The sequence below is a fragment of the Misgurnus anguillicaudatus genome, chromosome 8 (assembly GCF_027580225.2).
Source record: "Misgurnus anguillicaudatus chromosome 8, ASM2758022v2, whole genome shotgun sequence".
In the NCBI taxonomy this organism is placed as follows: domain Eukaryota; kingdom Metazoa; phylum Chordata; class Actinopteri; order Cypriniformes; family Cobitidae; genus Misgurnus; species Misgurnus anguillicaudatus.
This window is the reverse complement of record NC_073344.2, coordinates 11,307,855-11,333,091: the sequence shown is the minus strand read 5'-3', so window position 1 is coordinate 11,333,091 and position 25,237 is coordinate 11,307,855. Positions and strand designations below refer to the sequence as shown.

General features: G+C 35.3%; 1 protein-coding gene across 1 annotated transcript; it reads right to left on the bottom strand.

The window, feature by feature from the left end:
* Positions 1-4,265: 4,265 nt before the first annotated feature.
* On the bottom strand, positions 4,266-10,555 carry rhcgl1 (Rh family, C glycoprotein, like 1). Its single transcript, XM_055214254.2, has 11 exons — positions 10,286-10,555; positions 9,981-10,173; positions 9,524-9,674; positions 9,301-9,448; positions 9,025-9,191; positions 8,807-8,944; positions 8,466-8,602; positions 6,740-6,861; positions 6,579-6,652; positions 5,641-5,720; positions 4,266-5,379 (listed from the first exon to the last, which is right to left on the bottom strand). The coding sequence occupies exons 1-11, from the start codon at positions 10,470-10,472 to the stop codon at positions 5,376-5,378; spliced, it is 1,401 nt and encodes a 466-aa protein (XP_055070229.2). The 5' UTR covers positions 10,473-10,555; the 3' UTR covers positions 4,266-5,375.
* Positions 10,556-25,237: the final 14,682 nt, after the last annotated feature.

Sequence of the window (25,237 nt, the reverse complement as noted above, 5' to 3'; positions counted from 1 at the left end):
GTATTACGCATCACATGACCGGAGATAGACGAGAAGATGTGGTTTAAAAGTGCATATTTTTTATTTTTGTTGTCAAAAATGACAAGCGTTTAGCTAGATAAGACCCTTATTCCTCGTTTGGGATCGTTCAGAGTCTTTTGAAACTGCGTTGAAACTGCAATTTTAAACTGCATTAAAACTGTTATGTGTTGGGGTCCATTAAAGTCCATTAAAATGAGAAAAATCCTGGAGTGTTTTCCTCAAAAAATATAAATCTTCTCGACTGAAAGAAAGACATCAACATTTTGGATGACATGGTGGTGAGTAAATTATGTGGATATGGACTAATCCTTTAAGTGATGTTAAGTACACAGTAGATGGTAGACTACCTATTGACTTCCATAGCGTTTGTTTTTTTTCTACCGTATTTAGTTTTTTTTCTACTATAAGTCACACTTTTTTTTCATAGATTGGCTGGTCCTGCGACTTCTAGTCGGGAGCGAATTGTAACTCAGTATGAATTAAATTTTACATATATGAACCAAGAGTCAACATTACCGTCTAGAGCCGCGAGAGTCCGCTATATGCTGCTCCTGTATTTATGTAATTCAATGGATTCAGTCATGTGGAAGGACGAGCCTGCAAACTTGATGTGCATTGGCTTGTTCAGCTCATTTAGGCTATTCAGCCTTCCAGGTATGTTCTGTATGCTATTGTGTATCGTGTAAATAACTGATAATGTTACGTTAACGTATGGACACCTATTCGGCCTGCTGTTCTGTGTGCTATTGTTTAGTTGAATAACTTGCCTTTCCAGATTAAATGTATGTTCTTCAATTTGGATTTTGTAAAATACTTTTCTAAATAAATGTGACGTGTAGTCCATTGCGACTTATATATGTTTTTTTCGACTTTATGACGCATTTTTAATTGATGCGACTTATACTCCGGAGCGACTTATAGTCCGGAAAATATGGTACTATGGAAGTTAATAGGTAGCCTTACAATCTACTGTGTGCTTCCCATCAAAATATCTTCTTTTGTGTTTAACAAACGCTAGCAGTGACCATAACTGATGTAATTTGTTATTATTTGATTATTCCATAGGGCTGTTGAATGCTTTATTCTGATTGGTTGAGAAATGTTCCACAGGTATGCATTATGTTTTGATACACGCACATTTGACCTGTCTAATGTCTTAAAATAACCACCAAAGCAATGTCTTAGCAAGGTCTAACCGTGGTATAAGTGGAATAAATGACTTCGGTCCTCTGAATTATTTGCACCCGTTGTCAATTAATCCTTACTTATTTTTGTGGAATTTTAAAGGCAAACACCACCGTTTTTCAATATTTTACTATGTTCTTACCTCAACTTAGATAAATTAATATATACCTATCTTTTCTCAATGTATCCTCTTTTAATCTTTGTACAGCACGTTGTGAATGTGTTAGCATTTAGCCTAGCCCCATTCATTCCTTAGGATCCAAACAAAAGTTTTGTGCCACCATACTTACTGTACTCATGTAACTACTTGTAGCAGGATGACGTTTAGTCATTGGTTAACGTGTGGTAAAACCAGACCAACTGGATGTTGATTCAGAGGGTATAAAAGCCCTGAGAGGTTTCGGAGCGAGATGCGTCATCCAGTGGTACCGCCCTCTTGGCGGACGCGGATTTTATGAATGAATGGATAATACTCGTTCCATCGGGTGTCTCATCACCGAGTATGTGATGTTCATAACCTTTGGGAATTAATTGGTGACATGTAGCCTACGCCTTCACGGTGTCCGTAACCACATTAAATGGGACGAGTGTTAATCTGAAGATGACTGCACTGCTGCCTTGCCTGGGTCTCATCTGCTCAACTTGGTAGTTGGACGCTCACGAATCCGCGACAATGATATTGCCCTCCTTTAGGCTGCTATAGGACTGAGGTGGGGTGCTGACGGCATCGACTGGGTGCTGACGGCCTTGACCACGCCATTTGATTGCGGGACTGTGATCATGAAGGTCTGAATTGACTTTTATCCACTGCTTTTAAAGTGCAGCCTTTCTCTCTGGTCGCTGGGAGCACGTGACCCAACTACCTTCAGGTGCCGCTTATGGTTGTTTGTCGGTTTATTAAATTGCCTTGATTATTGCTTTTTGTTTTTGTTTTATGTTTTAGTTATTAATGTCTGTCTTTTTGTATAAGTTTATTTGCTTTGATTGTATTTTGTTTGAAGTGGGATGCGTTGGCTGGGGATTGAAATTCACAAATTGCGGTGTGCTGTTTTGCAGTGCTTCACTAACTTTGCTGTATTGAGTGTGGGGTGTAAACTACAAAATCCCTGCCAGCAACTCTCACTTTAATTTTATTGTCTTTTTTTTCCGTATGTGTTGTGAAGCTTAAATTGTGACTCTTGAGGGATGATGATTTTTTTTACTCTATAAAATAAAGAATTTATATATTTTTCTATATTTGGGTTGTCCTTCTCGCCCCATCTTTGACAACGAACCTTCGTGCCTTATAGTTTAATTTCCCGGTATATTCCGGGTGGCGTAGTCGGAAATTAGTTTCATTTGTAATTCCCTTTTTTTGTGTTCCACATTGCCACATACTCATGTAACATTCTTTCAATAAGGAAAACATGGAAGTGTTTAGTGGCTTCTAAATTCACCCCTGTTTGGATCCTAAGGAATGAATGGGGCTAGGCTAAATGCTAACACAATCACGAGGCGTTATATTAAAAGTGCACGCATTGAAAAAGATAGGTATGTATTAATTAGTCTAAGTTGAGGTAAGAACATAGTAAAATATTGAAAATAGTGGTGTTTTCCTTTAAGGTTTCTATATAGAAGTAGACTTTAGAAAAAAAATATTCCTTATGTATCTTTAATGATCTCTTGTTCGATGCACATTTTTTATGTCACAGTCTCTCCACATATTCACATAAAACAAGTATTATTTGAAATGATTACTTTCATTGTAATGCTTCAGATTGTTGTTAAATATATGTAGCTATTACATGATTTTGATATCTCTCCAGTGTCAGAGTACATTCTGTTCAGTTTTGCTTTCTGTTGGCTATTCAGTTTTCATACTTGATTACATTTTTTTTTGTGTGCGTGTAAATTCAGTTGTTCTTGCTATGACTTTGGTCGATTACTTAAAAATGAAAGGTAATAAATTAAGTTCTGCAAGTTGTGTCTCTTTGATGTTGATATTGTTAAATAGTCTCTGTCATATTTATTTGTATTTTATTTATATTAATTTCCATTTTACTGAAAACCTCCTTATTCTCACAAAATTGTCTTTATCATACAGTACAGTTCCATAAGGAAAACTTTCTGTTGCACAAAATGCACAAAACTGTTGATCTTATTAGGGAAGGACACAGTTACTGTACGTAGTTCTGAATATCTTTCTGTGAATGGAAATACCTGCACAACCAGCTAGATGTGCAAAATGCATCTGCCTTACCCATTAATTAAAATAGATGGCTTACATTACCACACATTGTTTTTATAATAGGCTACATAGCAGACACAGTGTCATGAAGAATGCACCAAAACTACAATTGTGTTGCATTTAATGTCACTGTCCTCTGTTGAACTTGATGTCTATGGTTGTTGAAACTTACTGTAAGTGCCTGTTACAATAGCACCAGCATCCATAAGAGCATCCGTGCTAGAGGGGCTATGATCACTTCATTTATTCTTGTGACCTTTCCATTGTGACTGAAACTACAGCATGCCCACTGGCATCTCAGCTAATAGTTACTGCAATGCAAAGGACACTTTGCATTAACACCTCACACAGAGAATTAGTCATATGTTGTTTTTCCACTGTTGAATCATTTATATAAAATCATTAAAATCCAAAATACAATAGTTTGTAAGTGACCAATATTAAATTGTATGTTACTAACAACTGATATATTTGGGTACTAAAATAACAACAAGAATCGGAAAAAAATGGTCTTAAAAATGTATTATCAGGCTTAAAAAAAAAGAAAAAACACATATTACACAATTTGGATCATATATTTAATACACACCTGGTAATCTATGGCATTGTACTGTATAAACTGCAAAAAATAAAAACAATAAAAGAAAAATATTATATTTAAAAATGTTTTAAATATATGCTAAATACATTTTTGTAGAAAGTAAAGCTTCATTAAATATATATTAAAATTATTAACCTTAATATAACATATTTTCCCAAATGTATTTCAAGGGCAAGCAAATACATTTCTAATTTTACATTTACAAAAAAATATTCTTGTGCAAAAAAGTACACTTTTAAGTTTAACCTTTTTAAACATGTTATGTTTGTAACAAAAGACTAATATATGTAGGGCTAAATATATTTAAATGTATTTTAAAATGTACACACATTTTTAAAAATAAATTTGTAAAAAATATATTTTATAAAGATATTCCAAATTATATTTCAGCAAATATTTTTGGGGACATTTTAATATATATTTTTATATATTTTAAATTATTATAATAAAATATATAGTAAACAAATGAAAAAATACAATGCATACGATCAACTCAAAAAGAATACAATCGAACAGTATATACGATATAAACTTACAAGTGTTACATTTTTAGGCACAAGTATAAGCAAACACTGAACAGTGCAGATACATAATGTGTGTCTGCACATATAATAACATGTATGTACAGATTTACATTATTAGAACAAGAAGGGAATACTATAAAGAAAAAATATACACAACTATAAGGCAAAAAAAAAATTAGGGTGACAAATGTAACTACAGTAAATGACGTGTTTATTTCAACACCTGTTATTCAAATGTACGACATCATTGTTGCATAGTTTTCCAGATTGCTCTAGCAGGCAATAGCTGGCTTTTGTTAAAAACCTCTTCAAAATTTCCACAGTACAATGAGATGATCTAATTTAAATGGCCATCATTGACTTTATAAGTGAATTTATTCAGCCAAAACACTTCTCAGAGCAGCAGGAGACTAGTTTAGGGCTGAATCTGTTAATTTCATTGAGCACATTAATTTTCATTTTATTTTAATGGAAACTATTTACATCAACAGTTAACAAACTAGAATAAAGTGCTATTAAAGTCATACAGGTTTTAGATGATTATTCTAGAAAGGTCATTGGCATTACAAATACTGATAGGTTTCTTCATTAACTTGATGTCATGGGGTTTTAATGAGCTCTTATATCATGTCGGAATGTAAAGAATTTAAGAAGTCAGACGCTGAGACTTCTGTTTGTGGAAGCAACATTGAAAAATCTAGTTTGACAGGTGCTATTAAAAAGATGGTTTGGATTTATGGCAATGTATAACCTGCAGCACATGACTGGAAATTTCCACTTGTGATTTCATTGATTCTCCGTCTATAGATTGCTTCGTTCATCTGTGTACATGAGAAAGGTCAAAATTTTAAGAAATTGTATTAAAAATAATGTATTGTTGCAATTTTGACAACCGTTAACATGTCATAACTGTTACTGGATTTGCTTCAAAGAGTTATTACTAAAGGAACAGTTTATTTTATAAATAGCTACAAATATTTTGCTTTTTTCAGAAAGATTTCAGTTAAGTTATTAACATATACAGGCATTTGTGACCCTGAACCACAAAACATAGTAGCACGGGTATTTGCAGCAATACTTACAGATCTGCGGGCATACTTATGGGGGCAACATGGTTCACGTTTTGGTGTATGGAGACATTGTCATGGTCATCATCAGGAAGCTAAGAGTAAATGCAAATATAATTTTTTTTTGATAAATAATTCATCAATAGCATATAAGGATGATGCATGCGAAGAAGAATGGCTTATGTGCAGCTGAACTTGAAGTCTAGCACACTCATTTATTTCAGCATCTGTTGTATAAGACCATTATTTTAAATAGAACATCACATAGTTTTCTAGGTTGTTATAGCAGACAGCTGGCCTTTGTTAAAGAAGCGGTGAATTAGGATATCAATTTTGACTTAAGCTTTTGTTATATATAAGGTCATTGTACTTAAATGAACATCCTGTATGTTTTAGAACAACTTTTATTGACACCAAGCATAGCAAACGCCAGGTTCTTGAATGTAATAACAGAGGATTAAAAGCAAGTGTACTTTGAAAAACTGTTATCCAATCACAGCAGTGGGCTTTTACTTCCGAGTGTGCCGCCCATTTAAAACAGAGCGTTTCTGGAGCCAGCCTCAAAACCAGGGTACAAAATATTGCTTTTTATATGTTTGAATGTAAAAACCATGCGAACGTCATAAGTAGACCTCAGACAACAGTATGAAACAATGAAAGCCCTCGATTCACCGCACCTTTAAAATTCTCTTTTAAATATCCATAGTAAAATAAGATGATCTTATATAAATGGCCATCATTGACTTTATGAGTGAATTTATTCAGCCAAAACATTTCTCAGAGCAGCAGGGGACTAGTTTAGGGCTGAATATGTTAATTACACCGAACACATTAATCTGGATTTCATTTTAATGAAAACTATTTACATAAACGTTAATTATTTATTATTATCTTTTTAATGGCTGGGTGTTTAGATTTACAAAAAAAAAAAAAATGGTTTGGATTTTGCATACCTCCCAGTAAACATCATCATCAAAGCAGTTGGCATCTGCTGGGTCTCCCCAGATTGGCAGCTTTAGAATGCCCCCTAAAAATGTAATGTACAAAACAAACATTGAATAGTGCACAAAACACCTATGATACAGTATAGTTTACCTGGTATATTTGCACTTACCAACCAAAGCGCCACCTACAAGTCCAAACCCTATTGCTACAAAAAGACCAGCAGCCTGGTAACCTCCCTGAACATTGACGGTTCTGTCAGAAATGGCTAAGTAGTCGAAGGTATTAAGCAACCTAAAAAAGAAACCACATAAAATTAATCACAAATATACGTTTTATTTGTTATATTATAATATGTTATATTTGTTATAAACTGTAAAAAGTAAAAGTTGGATCAGCTTCAAAAATTACTTTAATTCATTCATCATCAGTTATCTCATCAATTAAGAGAAAACATTTGCATGAAAAAAAGTGTTCCTGATGAGTTTTTATGGTTATCTGTAATACCACGATTATCCACTAGATGGCCAATTTACCCAATTTATTAAAAACTGAAGCAAAAAATATTTATTAATTCTTCACTCCATGTATGTTTTGATTATCATTCTGAATCGGATCTCTTAAAAAAATTCCTTCACAAAAATGCAATTATTTCAGCTTTTTGCTAAAAAATATAGCCTGGTTGCAAGCCGATCTTAGCCCCGCCCACAACATTTTGAGGAGGGGAAGATCGGTCTGGGGTTTCTCCGTTGAAGAGCTACTATGCTAGACCCAAAGCTGATCGAACCAATCAAATTGTCAGGGCGGGATTTATATGATGATGGACAGATGATCAACAGTAATGTAACCAACCACGTCACCAAAGAGCGCATGTGTTGAATCTATTTACAACAAAATGGCTGCTGCTGTAGAATTCAGATGTGTGGATTCTGACATTGAGTCTGTTCTAAAAGATATTGACAGAGCATTGATTTTAAAAGAGGAACAGAGAAACGCGATTAGGGCATTTGTTGATCGGAAAGATGTTTTTGCCGTCCTCCCTACATGATTCTGCAAAAGTTGGTTGCACTTATGAAGGACCAAGTTAAAGAAACAACTGAAATGAGTATGACGGTGATGCAACCGGATATAATTAGCGGTCGTTGTCAGTTTCTTTTCGGAAGCCGGAATGGTGGCTGCTGAATAAGAAGTGGAAGGACAGGCTAGGCTCCGATATTTTTCAAGCCAACGTAATGGATATCTTCGTGAATGAAGTTCACCGAACGTACAAATGGTAAGAGATAGTCTTACTGTATGACTTAGTAAATACTTAATGTTGTGATATAAATTAATTGTTGTAAACATAGTAGGTGTTGATGTACATTCGCTAACTCATAGTATAATCACAATGTTAGTGTCATTGTAGCGAAATAACTAGCAGTTCGGTCAGGCTGCAAAAGACGCCATTTCAACATACGTCACACACTCCGTTGCTCTGATTGGTCGTAGGTCTATCCAATTGAGTGCAGAGGCATTTTTCGGTTGAGAAATGCCCCACAATCATAGCCCAATGGAATGGTATTAGACTCAAATTCTTACTAGAGTCAGGCTAAAAAAATATTTTTGAAGATAAATACCCATTTTTAAGAGTTTATAAACAGAGGAAAAATATAGAGATGAAACTGTTTTTTCCCTGTTTGATTTGTTCTTTGTTTGTTTGAAAACCAAGGGTCTTTTCTTTAATTTGATATATTTGTATGTTTAACTATTTTTAGAAGAAAATTTTCCTGTAAAACATTTTGTGAAACTTTGTGAAAATCACAAAAAAAAAATGCTGGCAGGCAACTATTAATTGGTAATGTTGATTTTTTTACTTAAATTTTTTAACTATGATTGCTGTATCATTGACACACACTTACCCCTCATCTCCATAAACTGAACTACTGGCAGCAGCTGCTGTGATGGCTCCAACAACTGCTCCTAAAATTCCCGGAATTCCATGAAGGTTATGTACACCACACGTGTCCTGGATCTTCAGAGTTTTTTCCAAGAAGGGCTTGTAAGGACAAACAATAAAATAATTAATTAATTCTTCTTTAAACAGAAGCACTTTTAATTCTTTTGACAATTCAAAATAATATTTTACATGCAGCATGGTTGCATTTAAGTTTCTGCTTCTGTTCTTTTAAAATAACGCATAATAGCTGATATTAGCATATTCAAGACATGACCCTGTATTGTTAAACATGGAGAGACTCACAGTCAGAAACCAGTATCCAAGTGTGGAAATCAAGCCTGAACAGAATCCCACTATCAGAGAGCCGTATGGGGTAATCATAAACTCTGCAGCAGTCCCCATTGCGACCCCACCGGCCAAAGTGGCATTCTGTATATGCTCCTGAACAATGTGAAAAAATCCAGATGCTAACATCATGCACGTTTGTAATAAATGATTACAGAAAGCGTGTGCATTTTTACCATGTCAAGCTTTCCATGTTTCTGTGAAAGACTTGAAACAGCATAAGTAGTGAGAACTGATGCAGCCAGTGCAAGGTACGTGTTTATAGCCGCTCTGTGTTGACCATCTCCACGATCTGCAATGGCGGAGTTGAAACTGGGCCAGTACATCCAAAGGAAGAGAGTGCCTGCGAAATGAAAAAAAATTCAGAATAGTCCCTTACATTCCACATCGTGTAATAACATGTGACTAATACGTCATAGGACAGTTGAAAGCATACTTGATTTGTTACTCACCAATCATTGCAAACACATCTGAATGGTACTGCGATCCATGTAAAGGCTTGCTTTGAGACAGACTTGGTCGATAGAGAACCCGAGATATGGTCAAACCATAATATGCTCCAAAAGTGTGAATGACCATGGAACCACCAGCATCTTTTACCTATTTTAATCAAAAGTGATTCATTTCAAGATTTCTTTAACTCGTTGAAAAAAAAAACGGTGGATTCAAACTTACATGAAGGAGCTCGAGAATAATATACTCCTCAATTGCAAACAAGCTTACTCCAAACAGTGTTAGGACCATGAGCTGGACTGGACTGACCTTTCCAAGACAAGCGCCATATGCAATAAGACAGCTGGCCACACAGAAGTCTGCATTGATGAGGCTGTTTAAGAAAAAAAGTAGTATCATCATGTTCTATTTATTATGCAAAAATGTTACGCAGATGGTTATCACAAAATCTACTTTAGATTGCATTTGGACATCTATAGTACATTATGCACTGCATCCAAGCTATACAATAAATGAATTTGTGCATTCCATGGGAACTAAACCCAAGACCTAGGCATTGCTACAGTAGTGCCATGCTCTTGATGAAATACAGGAAAGCTTTCATAATGCTCTGTGTGACTATAACAATTGCTATTCTTTACAAGTGTGCAACCCAAGTAGGTCAGGAATGATCAATTACTTCTCAATCCCAATTTTTATCTTCCAATCTTCATTGTCAAAATAATGAAACCATCCTTGCATCAGCAGAGCCCACTGAATCCCAAAGGCTGCGATGAGGAAATTGAAGCCGACTCCTCCAAAACTATAGCGCTTCAGAAAAGTCATGAGGAACCCAAAACCGACAAAGATCATTACATGCACATCCTGAAAGCCTGATGTGACACAACAAAAAAACAAAGGTTGAGTTTTAATGTTTGATATATTATAAAAACATTAAAGATGCACAAACAATACCGCAGCGTAAATAAGGGTGATGATACTTACTCGGGTATCTATAGTAAAAGTCATTCTCTAAATGACTGGAAATGTTTCTCTTTCTCCTGTGTTCATGCCAGTGGGCATCGGACTCCTCATTATAACGTATGAACACACCAAATAAAATGATCATACCAATCTGCCAGACAAAGCAAACTGCTGGAAGACTGATTCTAATATTGGTATTTTTGCTCATTTTGAAGAGTTCTGGAGATCACTGTGAAAATCTTTTCCTTTTAATTTGATCTCTATCTGTTCTAGAGAAACATGTGACTCACCTGTCATCATATATGTTTTATATTGAGGTTTTGGGGTGTGTCATTACATCATCAACTAGACACTCCCACAAAGACACACACACACATAAAGAAGTCTGTAGATTGGCTGAGGAAGCTATGGTGATCTTAATATATGCAATGCTATGAATTTCTTATGCAACACATGGAAAAAAAATTCATTAGATTTGTTGCACCATTGTGTATTGCACTTTTTAACCTTTCATTTGAAAAGGTTTGATTGTCATTTTAAACTCATGCATATTTTGTCCCCTCCTTAAACTTTTATGTTCTACAGAAATTACCGCCTTGCACATGGTGTACTATTTTACAATACCACTACTTTAAAAGTAGTTAAAAAAACATATTATTGGTTGTGGTCTTTCCCACGTCAAAGGCGTATGCAATGTTCATATAGTGGTATGTACAATATTCAGGTAACTGAACAACCTCCTATTGTGGCATACCATCACAAAACTTCTCAATGTAAGTTTAACTTATTCCTGAATCCTGCACTGAAAAAAAAGATTCATTCAATTTAATCAAAGTTTTTTATTTCATTTTACGTTAGTAATCTTTTTTGTTTAAATGTAGCTTAAATAAATTAATAAATTCAATGAATCATTTTTTTCAATAACATTTTGCAGTTTGGGTACTGTGGCTTTTAACTCAGTGAACCAATGTTTCTAGATTTTAATGCTTCTTATCTACAGATAAATTACTAAAACTGGCCTATTTTATTTCTTGATATATTTTATGAAGCATTTGCTATAAGGACGCCAGTGGTTATTGCAACCAATGAAAAGAAAATGTGTAGCAACTCTACATGCATGGTGTCCATTACAATGTTGTTTAAAGGGGGAGTGATTATATTCTTGAATGGTCTGAAGACATTTTTCTTTATGATTTAATAATTCATGCAAGTTTCCAGGACACACACAAACAAATACAGTAGGTACGGAAATACAAATGAGTACAAATGTGTAGCCTGAAAATAATGTCGAAAATGTTCTCTGGTCCCTCAGTCCCCGTGCAATAAAAGGAAAACATACAGCTGCAAATGGGCAGTAAGGAGTTGGGCTGTGAAACGTAAAAATAAATAAATAACAATCTGCCAAAAGCATTTTGTATTTCAGTCACTCATACCAGGCACTCAGAATATCTTGCAGTGTGTCACGAGTTACATAACACATCAGACAGTCTGCGCATCTGTTACAAGCTTCATCGATCAACTTCAGTACAAAGTGAAGGAATTTTGCTTCGCTACGCATAACAGTAGGTATAAAATGCACATTCATTTTTATATTCATGTAAATGAGCAAAGTGAATAAAATGAGTAAAGTTAAAATAGTAAAAAACAGTTAAAAGTTTTTAATTTGGTTGGCAGGATAAATCCCAACAGGAGTTGAATCTGACGGGTCTTTATCACCATGAAGGTTTTTTTTTATTTTTTGCGTGATGTACAAGATGTACATTATCCCACTTACTACACAGCGACTTGCCACATGAGTAAATATATAAATATTTTAGATAAATAAAATATAGATTTGACATTTTTTATTAGCTCATTTGTAAGAAATGCAAACCTTCTGGAAACCTTCTAACAGCTTTAAGCAAATATGCAAAGTTCAAACAAGACAGCATTAGGGAAACAGCATAATCCAGAAATGATGTACCCATAGGCACGTACGGACCAGTGTGACAATGTCATGCTTTGCCGCGTTTGAGCGTGAGCATGTCACTCTTTTCTGTTTGTGTCACTGTCACGAATTGGTTACTCAACTTTTTTGTCCTAATTTCTTACCATTGTTGCTTCGGTTTAGGGTTAGATTTACATAAAATGACACCCCTACCCAAACCAAACTCTAATCCCAATGTCAGGCGACAATTGGTTAAAGTTTAGAAAATATAAAATAATTCAAGTCTTGTATCTTTAAAAAAAAAAATTATAAACCAATACTTAAAGTGACATACTAACGCAAGCACCAAATTTAACCCTAAACCGAAGCAACAATGGTTTGAAAATAGGACAAAAAATTGAGTAACCAATACGTGACAGTGACACAAACAGAAAAGCGTGACATGCTCACGCTCAAACGCGGCAAAGCGTGACATTGTCACGCTGGTCCATACATGCCTATAGGTACATAATTTCGTAATACAGGGTTGCATAATCTTATGTGTTATTAATTATGTATTTGTAATTTTTACCTGGATGAGGCTGCATTATCATTTTATCTTGGAATCACACTGGCCAATCAGAATCAAGCATTTCAGAGCACTGCAATGAAAGGCCATAATCTATAACATTGTTTTAAGGTAGTTTTAACAGTTACTAGTGATCTATTTCTGCGGAATACTTCTTTCATTAACTCAGATTCCAGGGCTGGAACTATGGAACAGTATGTTATAGAAAACATACCACGAAGACGTGTGAAGATGCCATACACCATTTGTTTACACATCTGATGTTCTGTGTTCAGAGTCAGGTTTCTTTTGTCTAGGATATCATTCGATTGGTAATACATTCCAGTCATTTCTTAAGAGCAAGGTCTGTCACAGATGAAAGGTACAACCCGTGACAACTGACATAACTGCAGCATTCCACCTCTTTCTTTTTTCAGACAGCATAGTTTGTGTGCCCCATTTAATTAGTATGACTGCATTATTAAATACCAATGCTAACTTCGTCTTAAAGGAGACATTTCACAAGACTTTATTTAAGATGTCAAATAGATCTTTGATGTCCCCAGAGTACATATGTGAAGTTACAGATAATTTATTATAGCATGTTAAAATTGCCACTTTGTAGGTGTGAGCAAAAATGTGCTTTTTTAGGTGTGTCCCATAAAATGCAAATGAGCTGATCTCTGTACTAAATGGCAATGCTGTGGTTTAACTTTAAAAAATCCCAAAAATTTTGTATGTTTAAATAGATGCTAAAACGTACAATGTAGACGTTTTTACATAATTTAAACGTAGCATTATTACATTTTTACAGCTAAAAAATTTATCTTTCATTACATAAAGATTGGTGTATAATTTCCCTTTAACCATTTTAGGGATATCTTACCACCTTAACCCTACCCCAAACCTTCCCCTAAACCCAAACCTTACCCTAAACCCAAACCCTTTTTATACAAAATGTTAAAAACGTATGTACTCTTTTTATATTATGCAACTTAACGGACAGATATGTTTAGGAACATTTTACTAACAATAGTAACAATATAGCATTTAAAAGATATAGCAACTACAGTCCTGCGCAAAAGAGTCGATTAAAATCATGTAATGTTACTGTTACAAAAAGCATAACGGACAGACAAGTGTAACCACAACAACTTATTTATTGTAAAATATTAAAATCAGTACCATAAGTAGTTAAAATGACGATGTGCTGCAGCCAAGGTCCTCTCTGGAGTATATAAAGTAAAGTAAAGAGAAGTATTAAAGTTATTATTCCAAGTAAACGTTGATCCGAAAATGGAAATTACGCAAATGTGTCACGTGGCAGTGAGCCAATGAGCTTTTGATATCACTGCCGTAAATCAATTTGTCGTGAAGCTTCTTGAGGCGCGATATTTGAATTCAAATGTATTTTTATATAATTTCTATTTTTATAATATTATAACAAATGCGCAATTTACGGTTGCTGGTGGGAACTCGGATCAAGATCGCTGCACTGTAAAACTCAGATTTACAAGTCATGTCAACAGAGATGAGTTGTCACAACTTATAAAATATAGATGAGAAAAGTCAACTTAATTTTATAAGTTCTAACAACTCACCTGTATTTATAACAACTCATCTCTTGTCAAGATAAATAATAGTATGTTGAAATAATTTGTAAATCCGAGTTGATTCAACAAAAAATTTCAAAGCAACAAAATAAGGGCTGAATTTGGATCAGTTCCTCGCAATCGTATGAATTTTAAAGATGTGGATTAAATAGTATTAAAATAGTATTAAATTATGGATTCAATTGAATACAAGTAACATCTTTTGTGAATATGTGGTATTTTGGTGTAATTATTGCTTAGTAGTAATAATAACGTATTGCATATGACAGCATAGGAGAAAACATGTTTTTTTTGTGTGTCATGGCAAACAAACTAAATATTAAAAAATTATTTAAATAATTACAGAAATGTTATTCGTTTTAACATTTTAAAATGTTCAATATTGTGTAATTCTCTAAATATCATAATCATTTCATTAAGTAAATGGGTAAACTGTGTTAAATGAATAAGTCAGAAAATATGACTGAAAACATGTCATAATATGAGTAAGAAATGCCAATGCCCATAATTTTAATATTTATGAACAGAAATAACTTGCGCACAAATTTGTACGTCTGTAAAGCTCTAAATACGTAAATAATTTACATATTAGTCCTGTCAAAACATTGAAATTATACGTTTCAGTGTGTTTTAAACATAAGTAAATGTACGTATGGTACAACCACACTGAAACGTATACATACGTATTCTCATGAGATCACGTTGAATTATAGCACTTAAACATGAAAAGTCCAATTTTCATGATATGTCCCCCTTTATTAGCATTGCATCACTTAAATAATAGTTTAAACCCAAAAGTAATAATAATTAAAGTAATATTGGTCACTATTTACTCTTAAGCATAGTTCATATACAACATAAAACGTCACTGCTGTTCATTTTTTTAATTAGCAGACACTTTGATCCAAAGAGGCAGCAGTGCATTAAATCTGCAAATGTTGTCTGTTCCCCAGGACTCAAACCCATGAGCTTTGTTCTTAAATTCATGCTGTGTAGTCTGTACACTCTTGAGCAGAACGTTGTGGGTGGTTGGTGTGCTTATATCTTTAATCAGAATCAATTTTCAAGGTTATTTTTGGCAAGAATAACTTATTAGCATTTTCGCTCTAACTTCCATCTCACTTGTTACGGAAGTTAAACCCTAATTCACATAAGTGAACACTATATGATAATTTACTCAAACAGTCAAACAGTAAAATGATATGGATGGGTTATTTTACACGTAAGACTCTAATATATCACATACTGTAGGAGCCTATTTTGCTTTAGATTCAGCAGTTGAATATTTTTGTTAGAAATTATCTTAATATGTAAGCTTAGTTTATTTATGTATATCATTTAGATCATTTAGACAAATATTCTGTGTGTCTACAATGAAAATATATAGTGTGTTAAAATTATGTAGTGTCTCTTTAAGAATTATGAGACAATTGTGGCAACATGTCATATTTTCTATAATAAATTATCTTTTTTATGATTCCATATTTATTTTAATAAGCCAGAAACGTCTTGCGGTGTGCGCATGCAGCAGCTGACGCAAATTATGGGTCCTCCGAAGGTTAGACCGTCTCATTTCAGTTCTCTTCGCGAACTTCTGAGGCTTCCACCTTGAAAGACCGAGTGCTCACCTTTTTAGGTCGCCTGGTTATCAGGGTGCGGCCATAGAATTGTGACACAGCTTGTGAAGCTTGCGGCGGTAGTGCGCTCTTTGGTCATATATTGTTAGTATATGTTTTTTGTTGGATTTAAATGATACTCAGGATTAAAGGAAGATATTTAATCAGAAAACAGAGTACGTGGATTGTTTTGTCCAACGGACACAGAGCGAGTGGATTGTTTTGTCGGATACGAAGCGAGTGAACCTGAAACTAAAGCGCACTCACACATACTATGGAGTTTTAACATGTTTTAACAGTTGTACAGCGCAGTGTGAATATTTTTCTGGAAACAAGAATCGCGGATCGTTCTCTTCCATGAAGGCCGATGTAAACATTTAAGATAAATGTTAACATTTCTCAGATTTATTGCTTTTGTGGACTACAAATGCAAGTTAAGGTCATACTGGGATTGCTTGACAAAGATAATTTACAAACATGAGACCGGATGGATTATGACTTTCGCACAATTTTTAAACAAAGGTATGTTGTCCCGTTTAGATTTTTCATGTTCATTCTATATGAACTGTCAGCCATGATGAAGTGTAATGATTCATTGCGCCGCCCACCACAGTCTTGCGACATTAAATCAGAAATGTCTTGTCTGTAAATGTTATTTTTTACAAAATAGAGTAACGCGAGTAACGAACTCATTTAAATTTCAGAAATTGTAATTGCATTACTTGATTTAAAAAAAATACTTCGTTACATACTCGTTACTGATAAAAGTAGTGGAATTACAGTAATGCGTTACGTTGTAATGATCATAAGCACACCAGATTTGACCCGGACAAGAATTTTAGTGAATTTTAAAAATGAGCCTCACACAACAAATTTCATCTTTATTAAAAAGTAGAGGAGATTGGGGCACAACCTAACACTTTTGACACTGGCTCTATCATTCAAAAAATATTTAAGTTAGATTAATATTTTTTTTTACAATTAACACACACATTTCTGCTACAAATGAACACTTAAAGTTTGTTTGTGGGACCTACCGTTATCGTACAATTTCACAAAAAAGTGACAGGAGTGCAAACGTTACAACTTATCCCAGGGGTTCCTTGTAACAGGCAGAGTTGTAACACCTGCTTGAAAATTTTGTTTAAACACAAATAATACAATTCTGTCTATTTAGTACTATTCTTGTATTAGGCATCAATAAAAGGGCTGGACAATTAAGACAAAAAAAATCATAATCGTGAGTTATTTACCCTGATATTGTATTAACAGTTTTAATTTTAATTAATAGTATTTACATTGTTTTCATTTCATTATCATTGTAAACACTGTGTTACAAACAAGGCCGCCTTAATGCACCGGCTTACCTGGGCTGAAGCCCAGGGGCCTCCGAAGTTCAGGGGCCTACCATGATGAGCTGAAAATGTCATTTTGTTTTGTAACTTGTCAGGTTTTCTGTCAATCACTTTAATTGCACGTTACATGTCTGCTGATTGGTCCGTGGTAACATACCGAATAATGTAATTAAGTGCTCATTGTCAACTTGCATTCCTGCATGTTAGACTGCGTGAGACAGAGAAACGGGAAATAATCCACCAACAAATGAAAGAGTAATTTCTGAATTCCAGTGAGGTGCAGGTCTCTCTCTCTCACTCTCTCGCCCGCGTGCTCGCTCTCTCTGTGCTCGTGCAGCTGAGTCTCTGGCATGCAGAAGTCTTTCCAACCGTGCGTAAGAAACTGTGCCGCCAAATAAAGAAAGGAGTTCCCGCACATAATGCTGTTAGTTGTTATAAAGTTTAAGTTTACTTGCGTTTATATCAGTGACACGTGCGCAGCTGGAGCGATGTTGTTTGCTCACAGTACAAGTACAGTTGGTTTAGAAAGACGAGAAAGAGATGCAACGGTAAAGGTGCAAGTCTTAGAAAGTAAAGAGCGAAAAGACCATCTCAAATGATCATCCCCTGATAGCACCATTCATATTTATAATCTCCTTATCTTAAGATCTTATATACAGGTATGTTCCCTATCTGTTTTGTGCGTATTCATGCTTGTTCGTTTTACATGCTTATGTATGTACTAAATACAATGCATACTATATCTTCAATATCCTACAAAATAAATAACTGATTAAAAAATAAGATTTTGTCTATAAAGACTTATCTTTTGTTATCATGAATGCATTTTCACTTTTAAAATAAACTTTAACATCTTATATTTTTAAAACTGTGCTGAATATTTGGTTAGTGTGTGGCAATGAATTTTCTGCAAATTTGTATATTCCAAAAACAATATAAAGCTTATAAACATATACTTTCACACATGTTGGTTTTATTATCACCACAAGTTGCTGTATGTGGTTGTTAAATAAAGTGTCTTGAGTTTATACTCAAGTAGGCTCAGTGATATGTTAATAATGATATTATGGTGTTTTCTGGGTCAAAGAGGGAAAACTCACTGTTGTATGTCTCAAAACAAACTAATGCATTTTGTGATGTAGATTACCTACAGTGCAACCCAATATCACGCAAATACGTGACTATTTCACGTAAATACGTGACTATTTCACGTATGGACCAACGTGAAAATGTCACGTTTGGCCGGGTTTGAACGTGAGCATGTCACGTTTTCTGTTTGTGTCACTTTCACGTTTTGGTTACTAAACTTTTTTGTCCTAATTTCTTACCATTGTCGCTTCGGTTTAGGGTTAGACTTACATAAAATGACATCCTTACCTAAACAAACTCTAACCCCAACGTCAGGCGACAATTGGTTAAAGTTTAGAAAATATAAAAGAATAAGTCTTGTATCTTGTTTTATATAAACCAATACTTAAAGTGACATATAACACAAGCAGCAAATCTAACCCTAAACCGAAGCGAAAATGGTTTGAAAATAGGACAAAAAAGTTTAGTAACCAAAACGTAAAAGTGACACAAACAGAAAACGTGACATGTTCACGTTCAAACCCGGCAAAACGTGACATTTTCACGTTGGTCCACACGCGAAATAGTCACGCATTTGCGTGATATAGGGTTGCACAGTGATTTTACACTTAAAAAAGAGCCTATAAATTGAGGGTACTACAAAACCTCTCAGCCCCAGGGCCTCACATTAGGTTAAAGCGGCCCTAGTTACAAATAACCCCGCTGTGTAAAAATGTTTTCAATCCCAACTATCAGTTATTAAGAGTTGCTGACATGTTTCAAAATGGTGTTATGTTTTAGGTAACAAGAGAGTGATTAAAATAGAATAAGGTTGGATTTGGTGACTTACACACCCAACTCAGAAATCAAAAAACACTTAAGATGAAGAAATTTACTTTTATTCCTCCAAAACACTCTTTGTTCAACATCTTAAACAAAACACATTCAAACTTTTCACATATTCACAGGAGATCATCTTCTGACAGTAAGAGAAAAAGACCAAAAGCACAGATTGCTCGGCCCTGTAGAAATATGTAAAGTAGCTGGGTTACAAATAACCCCACGTTAGTTTGTGCCCCGCTCAACCCTACACGAAATCTCATTAGTCAGAATTTTTTGTGGTGTATTCAAATGCATAAAGTATCTTTTTCCAAACTTTGCTGTTTCAGTCAAAGTTTGTGTTTATTCCCTAAAAAGAATTCTTAGTTTTAATTTTTAACTCTAAAGTGAAAGATCTCAACCGAAGAAGAAATGCCAGCACTGTTACCAATAGGTCTAATATTACCGGTAAGGTACAACGTGCTGTAAATGATCTGCTATTATGAAAGCAAAACATGCCACATCTACAAATGAATGCAGTTTCATTGTCTGGGACTGTGTCTTCTGCAAAGCAAACCGGAAACATTTGTGTTGTGTATTCATTTTTCGGGGTACACTTAAAGGACGTTTTCATATACTTTATTATAAAATTATTCCAGATACATTGTTTGGTGTTAGTCCACTGCATTAAGTTCCCTTGCTCAGCGTTTCCCTTAAATCCTATCTACAGTAAGGTATAGATTTGTAAAAGTAGGTGTGTGTGATTTTAGCAGCCTTGGAAAAGGCAGAATATTATCCTGAATAATGATGTACAATTACAGATAACAATGTTCTCAAGTTATGTGCACAAGCCAGTGATACCCAGCAGTTTCCCAATGTTCTGGATTTATCGAAAGTGTTTTGTGTGCACCTAATGACAGCCAATAACTAGTTTTGCTTTATGTGCTTGTCTAAACCTGCCCCCCAATCTAAATCAGACTAAAAACAGCTACAGTAAAAACAAAATAGATGCAAAATGATTGACTACATATCAAAAGATTTCATGTACATGCTTATAAAAGATAACATGTTCTGGGATTAAGTACTCAAAAGATTGACGGGTTAAGCTGCCTATTTCCGACTAAATGCTGTCACGGGTTCCAAAAGACACATGACATGTCTTTCATTAACAATGCAATTTTGACAACTTGATTGCACAAAAGTATTGTTTGGATTTAAAGTAGGTATATCTAGAAACTCAGGTTTGTTGGGTACTGTGAACATTGGGAGGTGGGGAAGGGTGGTGCTTTTTAGACTGATCATGCCAATGTTGCTATTGTCGGCCTGGCAATATCAAAAGCTACTGTAAGGAAAGTCAATCAGATCTTCAGATAGGATTTTCATGCTGGAAACCATTTATCTTTATAGTCGTGATTTAGTTTTCAGCCTCTCTTTGACACTTACATTGAATAATTACTTTTGGGTGCCACTTTGGCACTTTTAAACTCCTCAAATAAATGTTCTTTAGATGTTAAAGGAGAAATAAAAATGTTTGGATTTAGTATCCCCCTACTGGATGGGTCGTGCAACTTTAAACGGGACTTTCTTGAAATGGAAAATTTTAAATTGTGTTCTGACTAGTCAATGTCACAGCTCACTGTCGTGTAAATGTGTATGGTCATGATGTTTAAGATTATTAATGTAAGAAAACCAAGAATTTTAAAATGTAACTTGCTTTTGGTGGGCGTTTTAAACTACACAAGTTGAGTTCTGAAGGATACGGTATGTCTTTAGAGTTTAATGAACTGCTTTATCTCACAAAATCAAGAAAAGTTGATCATATGACCTTTTTAACATTAAAGTGGGATGTTATATACTGTAGGATCCACATGCTAAGTTTATGTTTTATAGGGTATTAATACAAGTAAATGTGAGAGAACAAGTTATTATGTAAAGGCTGGTTTGAACAATGCCCAAACATGTTGATCTCGATCCACCTTTAAAGGACAAGTTCGGTATTTTACACTTAAAGCCCTGTTTTCAGATTGTTTATGATGAAATAGAACGGTTTTGACTGAAATTTGGACATATGATGCTGGCCCGAGAATTTTCGGGTGTTTGTAGTATCACCTCCCACCTCTAATGGCTGTATAGGTGCACTGGAACAATCCTTCCTAAAATGCATTAAACTTTCGTTTACAAAGACGTAAAACTCACCGAGTGGTCAGGGGTGTTCACTGATATGTCGCAACAGAAATCGAGACTCATCAGACCAGGTAACATTTTTCCAGTCTTCAACTGTCCAAGTTTGGTGAGCTTGTGCAAATTGTAGCCTCTTTTTCCTATTTACCCGGTGGGGTCTTCTGCTGTTGTAGCCCATCTGCCTCAAGGTTGTGCGTGTTGTGGCTTCACAAATGCTTTGCTGCATACCTCGGTTGTAACGAGTGGTTATGTCAGTCAAAGTTGCTCTTCTATCAGCTTGACTCAGTCGGCCCATTCTCCTCTGACCTCTGGCATCAACAAGGCATTTTCGCCCACAGGACTGCCACATACTGGATGTTTTTCCCTTTTCACACCATTCTTTGTAAACCCTAGAAATGGTTGTGCGTGAAAATCCCAGTAACTGAGCAGATTGTGAAATACTCAGACCGGCACGGCTGGCACCAACAACCATGCCACGCTCAAAATTGCTTAAATCACCTTTCTTTCCCATTCTGACATTCAGTTTGGAGTTCAGCAGCTTGTCTTGACCAGGACTACACTCCTAAATGCATTGAAGCAACTGCCAGGTGATTGGTTCATTAGATAATTGCATTCATGAGAAATTGAACAGGTGTTCGAAATAATCCTTTAGGTGAGTGTACATTTGATGCAGTCATGCCAGATGGACATTAGTATTCTGATAATTGCATCTTTCCCTGTTTTGGGCCAAACGAGGAGCCAACACAGCATAACGAAGAAGCATGTTACACCTCATGTACAGTAGGACAATAGATCCTAAAGGTACAGTAATGTACCCAAAAGGAACAACATTGTATAAAAGGTACCTTATCTGACAGTGTACATGAAACACTTAAAGTACAGAACAGCTAACCTGTTATCTACAGTAATTGTCCATTAAAGAAATCACCTCTATGAACCCATCAACAGCATTTTCTGTCATATATAAATTGACTTGTCTTGATGGAGAATCAATGGCTTGTCATTGCATATACTCAGCTAAAAAAAGTAAATTAATTAGAAGACAAATGCGCAATGTACAACGATTGCATTGTTAATGTATGAAATGCTCAGTTTAGGGTACATTTAATTCACAGGTTTGCTAATGTTTCCTAGCACAATTACCTCCTCGTCCTTGTCTTAAAATGAAGGTTTGCAGAGATCTGCACACTGCAATGTTCAGAGACATACACTCAGCAAAAAATATGTAAAAATTACTTATTTGAATAAACACGCATGTTGCAGACAGCCCTAGGACTGGGTACTTTGTCAATGTGCATTTGATTTATTTGAAAATGCAGACGGCAAACTGTAAGTTACTGGACCTTAAAGCACATAAAATCAAACGTAATTGATTTGTTATTCTGTATTGCATGCTAAGTAAGTAAGTAAATATCATTTCATGTGGAAAAAAAGGTATTGCTGCAGTCTCTTAAAAAGTAACAATGCGAGAAGAAAGCAAAGGGCATCTTCCTTCCATTTTTCATGTGGCCTACATACTAAATCTTGCTTTCTTTGTCAGGGGATGAAAGGTTTAGACCTGTAGGTCATTTTGTTTTCAGTAATGCTTTCACTGGCTTTCACAGTAGGCTGTTCATGAATTGAATTTTTATTAAGACTCACATGGACCCTAAAGTGTTGAAGTCAGGTTTACATATGTGACCTAAATCCCAATCCTGAATTCATTCTGCAAATATCCATAACCTTTATCTTTAACCTTACCCTTTTTTCTTTGCTTATAATGATCTAAGCTTTTGTTTTAACAAGGCATCAATGAACGCATTCCCTTACCACATATTAAAAAGCATGTCACATTTGGTGCATGAATGCAAACGTTAAAAAATACAGCAATGCACATTTTAACATGTATGCAATTCATCAATGCTGATATATAATGAGCTCTGTTTATCTTGGGGCCAAGGAAACCCATGCTTTCGGTGCGATATTGCTCTTTTCGGCCTGAGCGTTTACATCATTGCTCATTCCCGACACTGGGCACAGCCAGTTCGGAGTGTGTTCTCCCATGGGCTCTGACTGTACTCTACAGCTGAGGTAAAGCTGAGAATGAAAATGTCCAACACTTCAATACAGCTCTACGACCTAATGAGAGACTAGGGTAATATTGTAATATCTCTGGTGTTTTTACCCTTTACACTTTATGTGAAATGAAAAATGTGGAAGGGCTGTGGTGCTAGACAAAGTTCTCCTGCAATTTGCTCTTCGAGAGGTCAATGTAGCAAATAAGTTAAACATTTTGCCCTGAGTGCCTCAGCAGGCAATGCATTATTTTCTTGAAGGTAGTGCATAATAGACTGGCACTCCAGGTTTTTTAAATTGTTGTTTTTTTGAGTGCTTTTAATCATTAAAAGACTGTTAATAAGAATGTAAATTATTTATAGTAATTTATTTGTTTGTGTGTGTGAGAGGAAAAAGGATATTGACTATGCAATTTATTATGGCTTGAAGTTTAAAGAGTTGATCAGGTTTTGGACACAGGCCCTTTACTCAATCCTCTTGTTAAGTCGTGACATAAGGAATAACGTTTCTGGTTGCAAGCATCCACTTTAATCATATGATATGCTGCTGGGTGAAATGTATTCATATCACACATCTAAGCTAAGCTGTTATTAAAGACACACTATGCAGTTATTTTACCTTAATATAACAGCTTCAAAGTCATTTCGATGGTAAACGAAGTCATAGTATGGCGAATCATCCTCCTGTTGAAGCTCGGGAAGGACGCCGCTTGCAAAACCACCAATGCAGGCTTGAGAGAACCGCCCCTGACAAATCTTGCCAGAATCACGACTTGCTTTACGGCAACGACGTCACACACGTTAGGCTTGTTCGACTTCATGCAGCGCTGCAAGAACCGGCAGTTGGATGACGTAAAAGTACCGCGAGAATGATCCGAGACAGCACTTTGACGTCATCCGGCTGTCGGTTCCTGCAGCGCTGCATGAAGTCAAACAAGCCTATGACAACAACTGCACGCGCGCATTTGAGACGTGATGCTCGATGAGGGAAACAGCTAAAAAAACCCGTTCGGAAGAGAGTAGAAAGCGAAAAAGAGAATCTGACCGAGTTAGGAACCAGACAAGAGTCCCACTCGGTCAGGTTTTTACTCGTTGGCGTGAACTAATAGACAGCACTGGATGCAAAAGGGATGCTGATCTGGCGATCTTGTTGATGGACAAGTAAGTACATCTCTTATTTGTAAATTTGTTTGCAGTCTATGTTGTATGTGGTTGCGCTTGCTTGTAGTGTGTATTTTTTTACTATGCTGTTCATTCATCCAGTGTTGATAATTAGACCAGTAAAATAACTTCAACATGGGTCTAGCTAGCTTACGATCATAAGAGCATTTAGCAGACTTGCTAACAAACACTCGTTTCTCTTACATGTTTTTTTGCCATCTAAACTCAAGTGTTGTGTTGTGATGTGTACGTAGTCATTTGTCTAATTTCGATTTCTTATGGCCAACGAATAACGGCCAATGTTATGAAATAATGCAACGTATACAATTAACTTTGTCAATGCATTTTGTAATGTTTACATTACAATTAAAAAAACAAATGAAATTATACAGTAGACATAACGTAAGACTATAGACTGTTTACTTGTGATTAAGCTGCAATCTTGTAAAAACGTAATTAGCCAGCAAACGCGGTAGGCTACTTTATTATTATATGCCTACTCTACACTTGGCATAAACTTCTTATTATCCTATTACCATCATCTGTAGTTTAGTAGACATGCAGTAGCCTAATATTTGTATGAAATTGTGAAACATTACCTGGTCATTATCTTCAGAGTCCATCTCTGCATA

What these genes read in the sequence shown, in the direction of transcription:
- rhcgl1 (XM_055214254.2), bottom strand. Translation starts at nt 10,472, where the DNA reads ATGAGCAAAAATACCAATATTAGAATCAGTCTTCCAGCAGTTTGCTTT. An exon ending in AGATGTGTTTGCAATGATTG is followed by an intron (nt 9,192 to 9,300) that starts GTGAGTAACAAA and finishes TTCATTTCGCAG; the next exon opens with GCACTCTCTTCCTTTGGATG. An exon ending in AACATGGAAAGCTTGACATG is followed by an intron (nt 8,945 to 9,024) that starts GTAAAAATGCAC and finishes CACATTGTTCAG; the next exon opens with GAGCATATACAGAATGCCAC.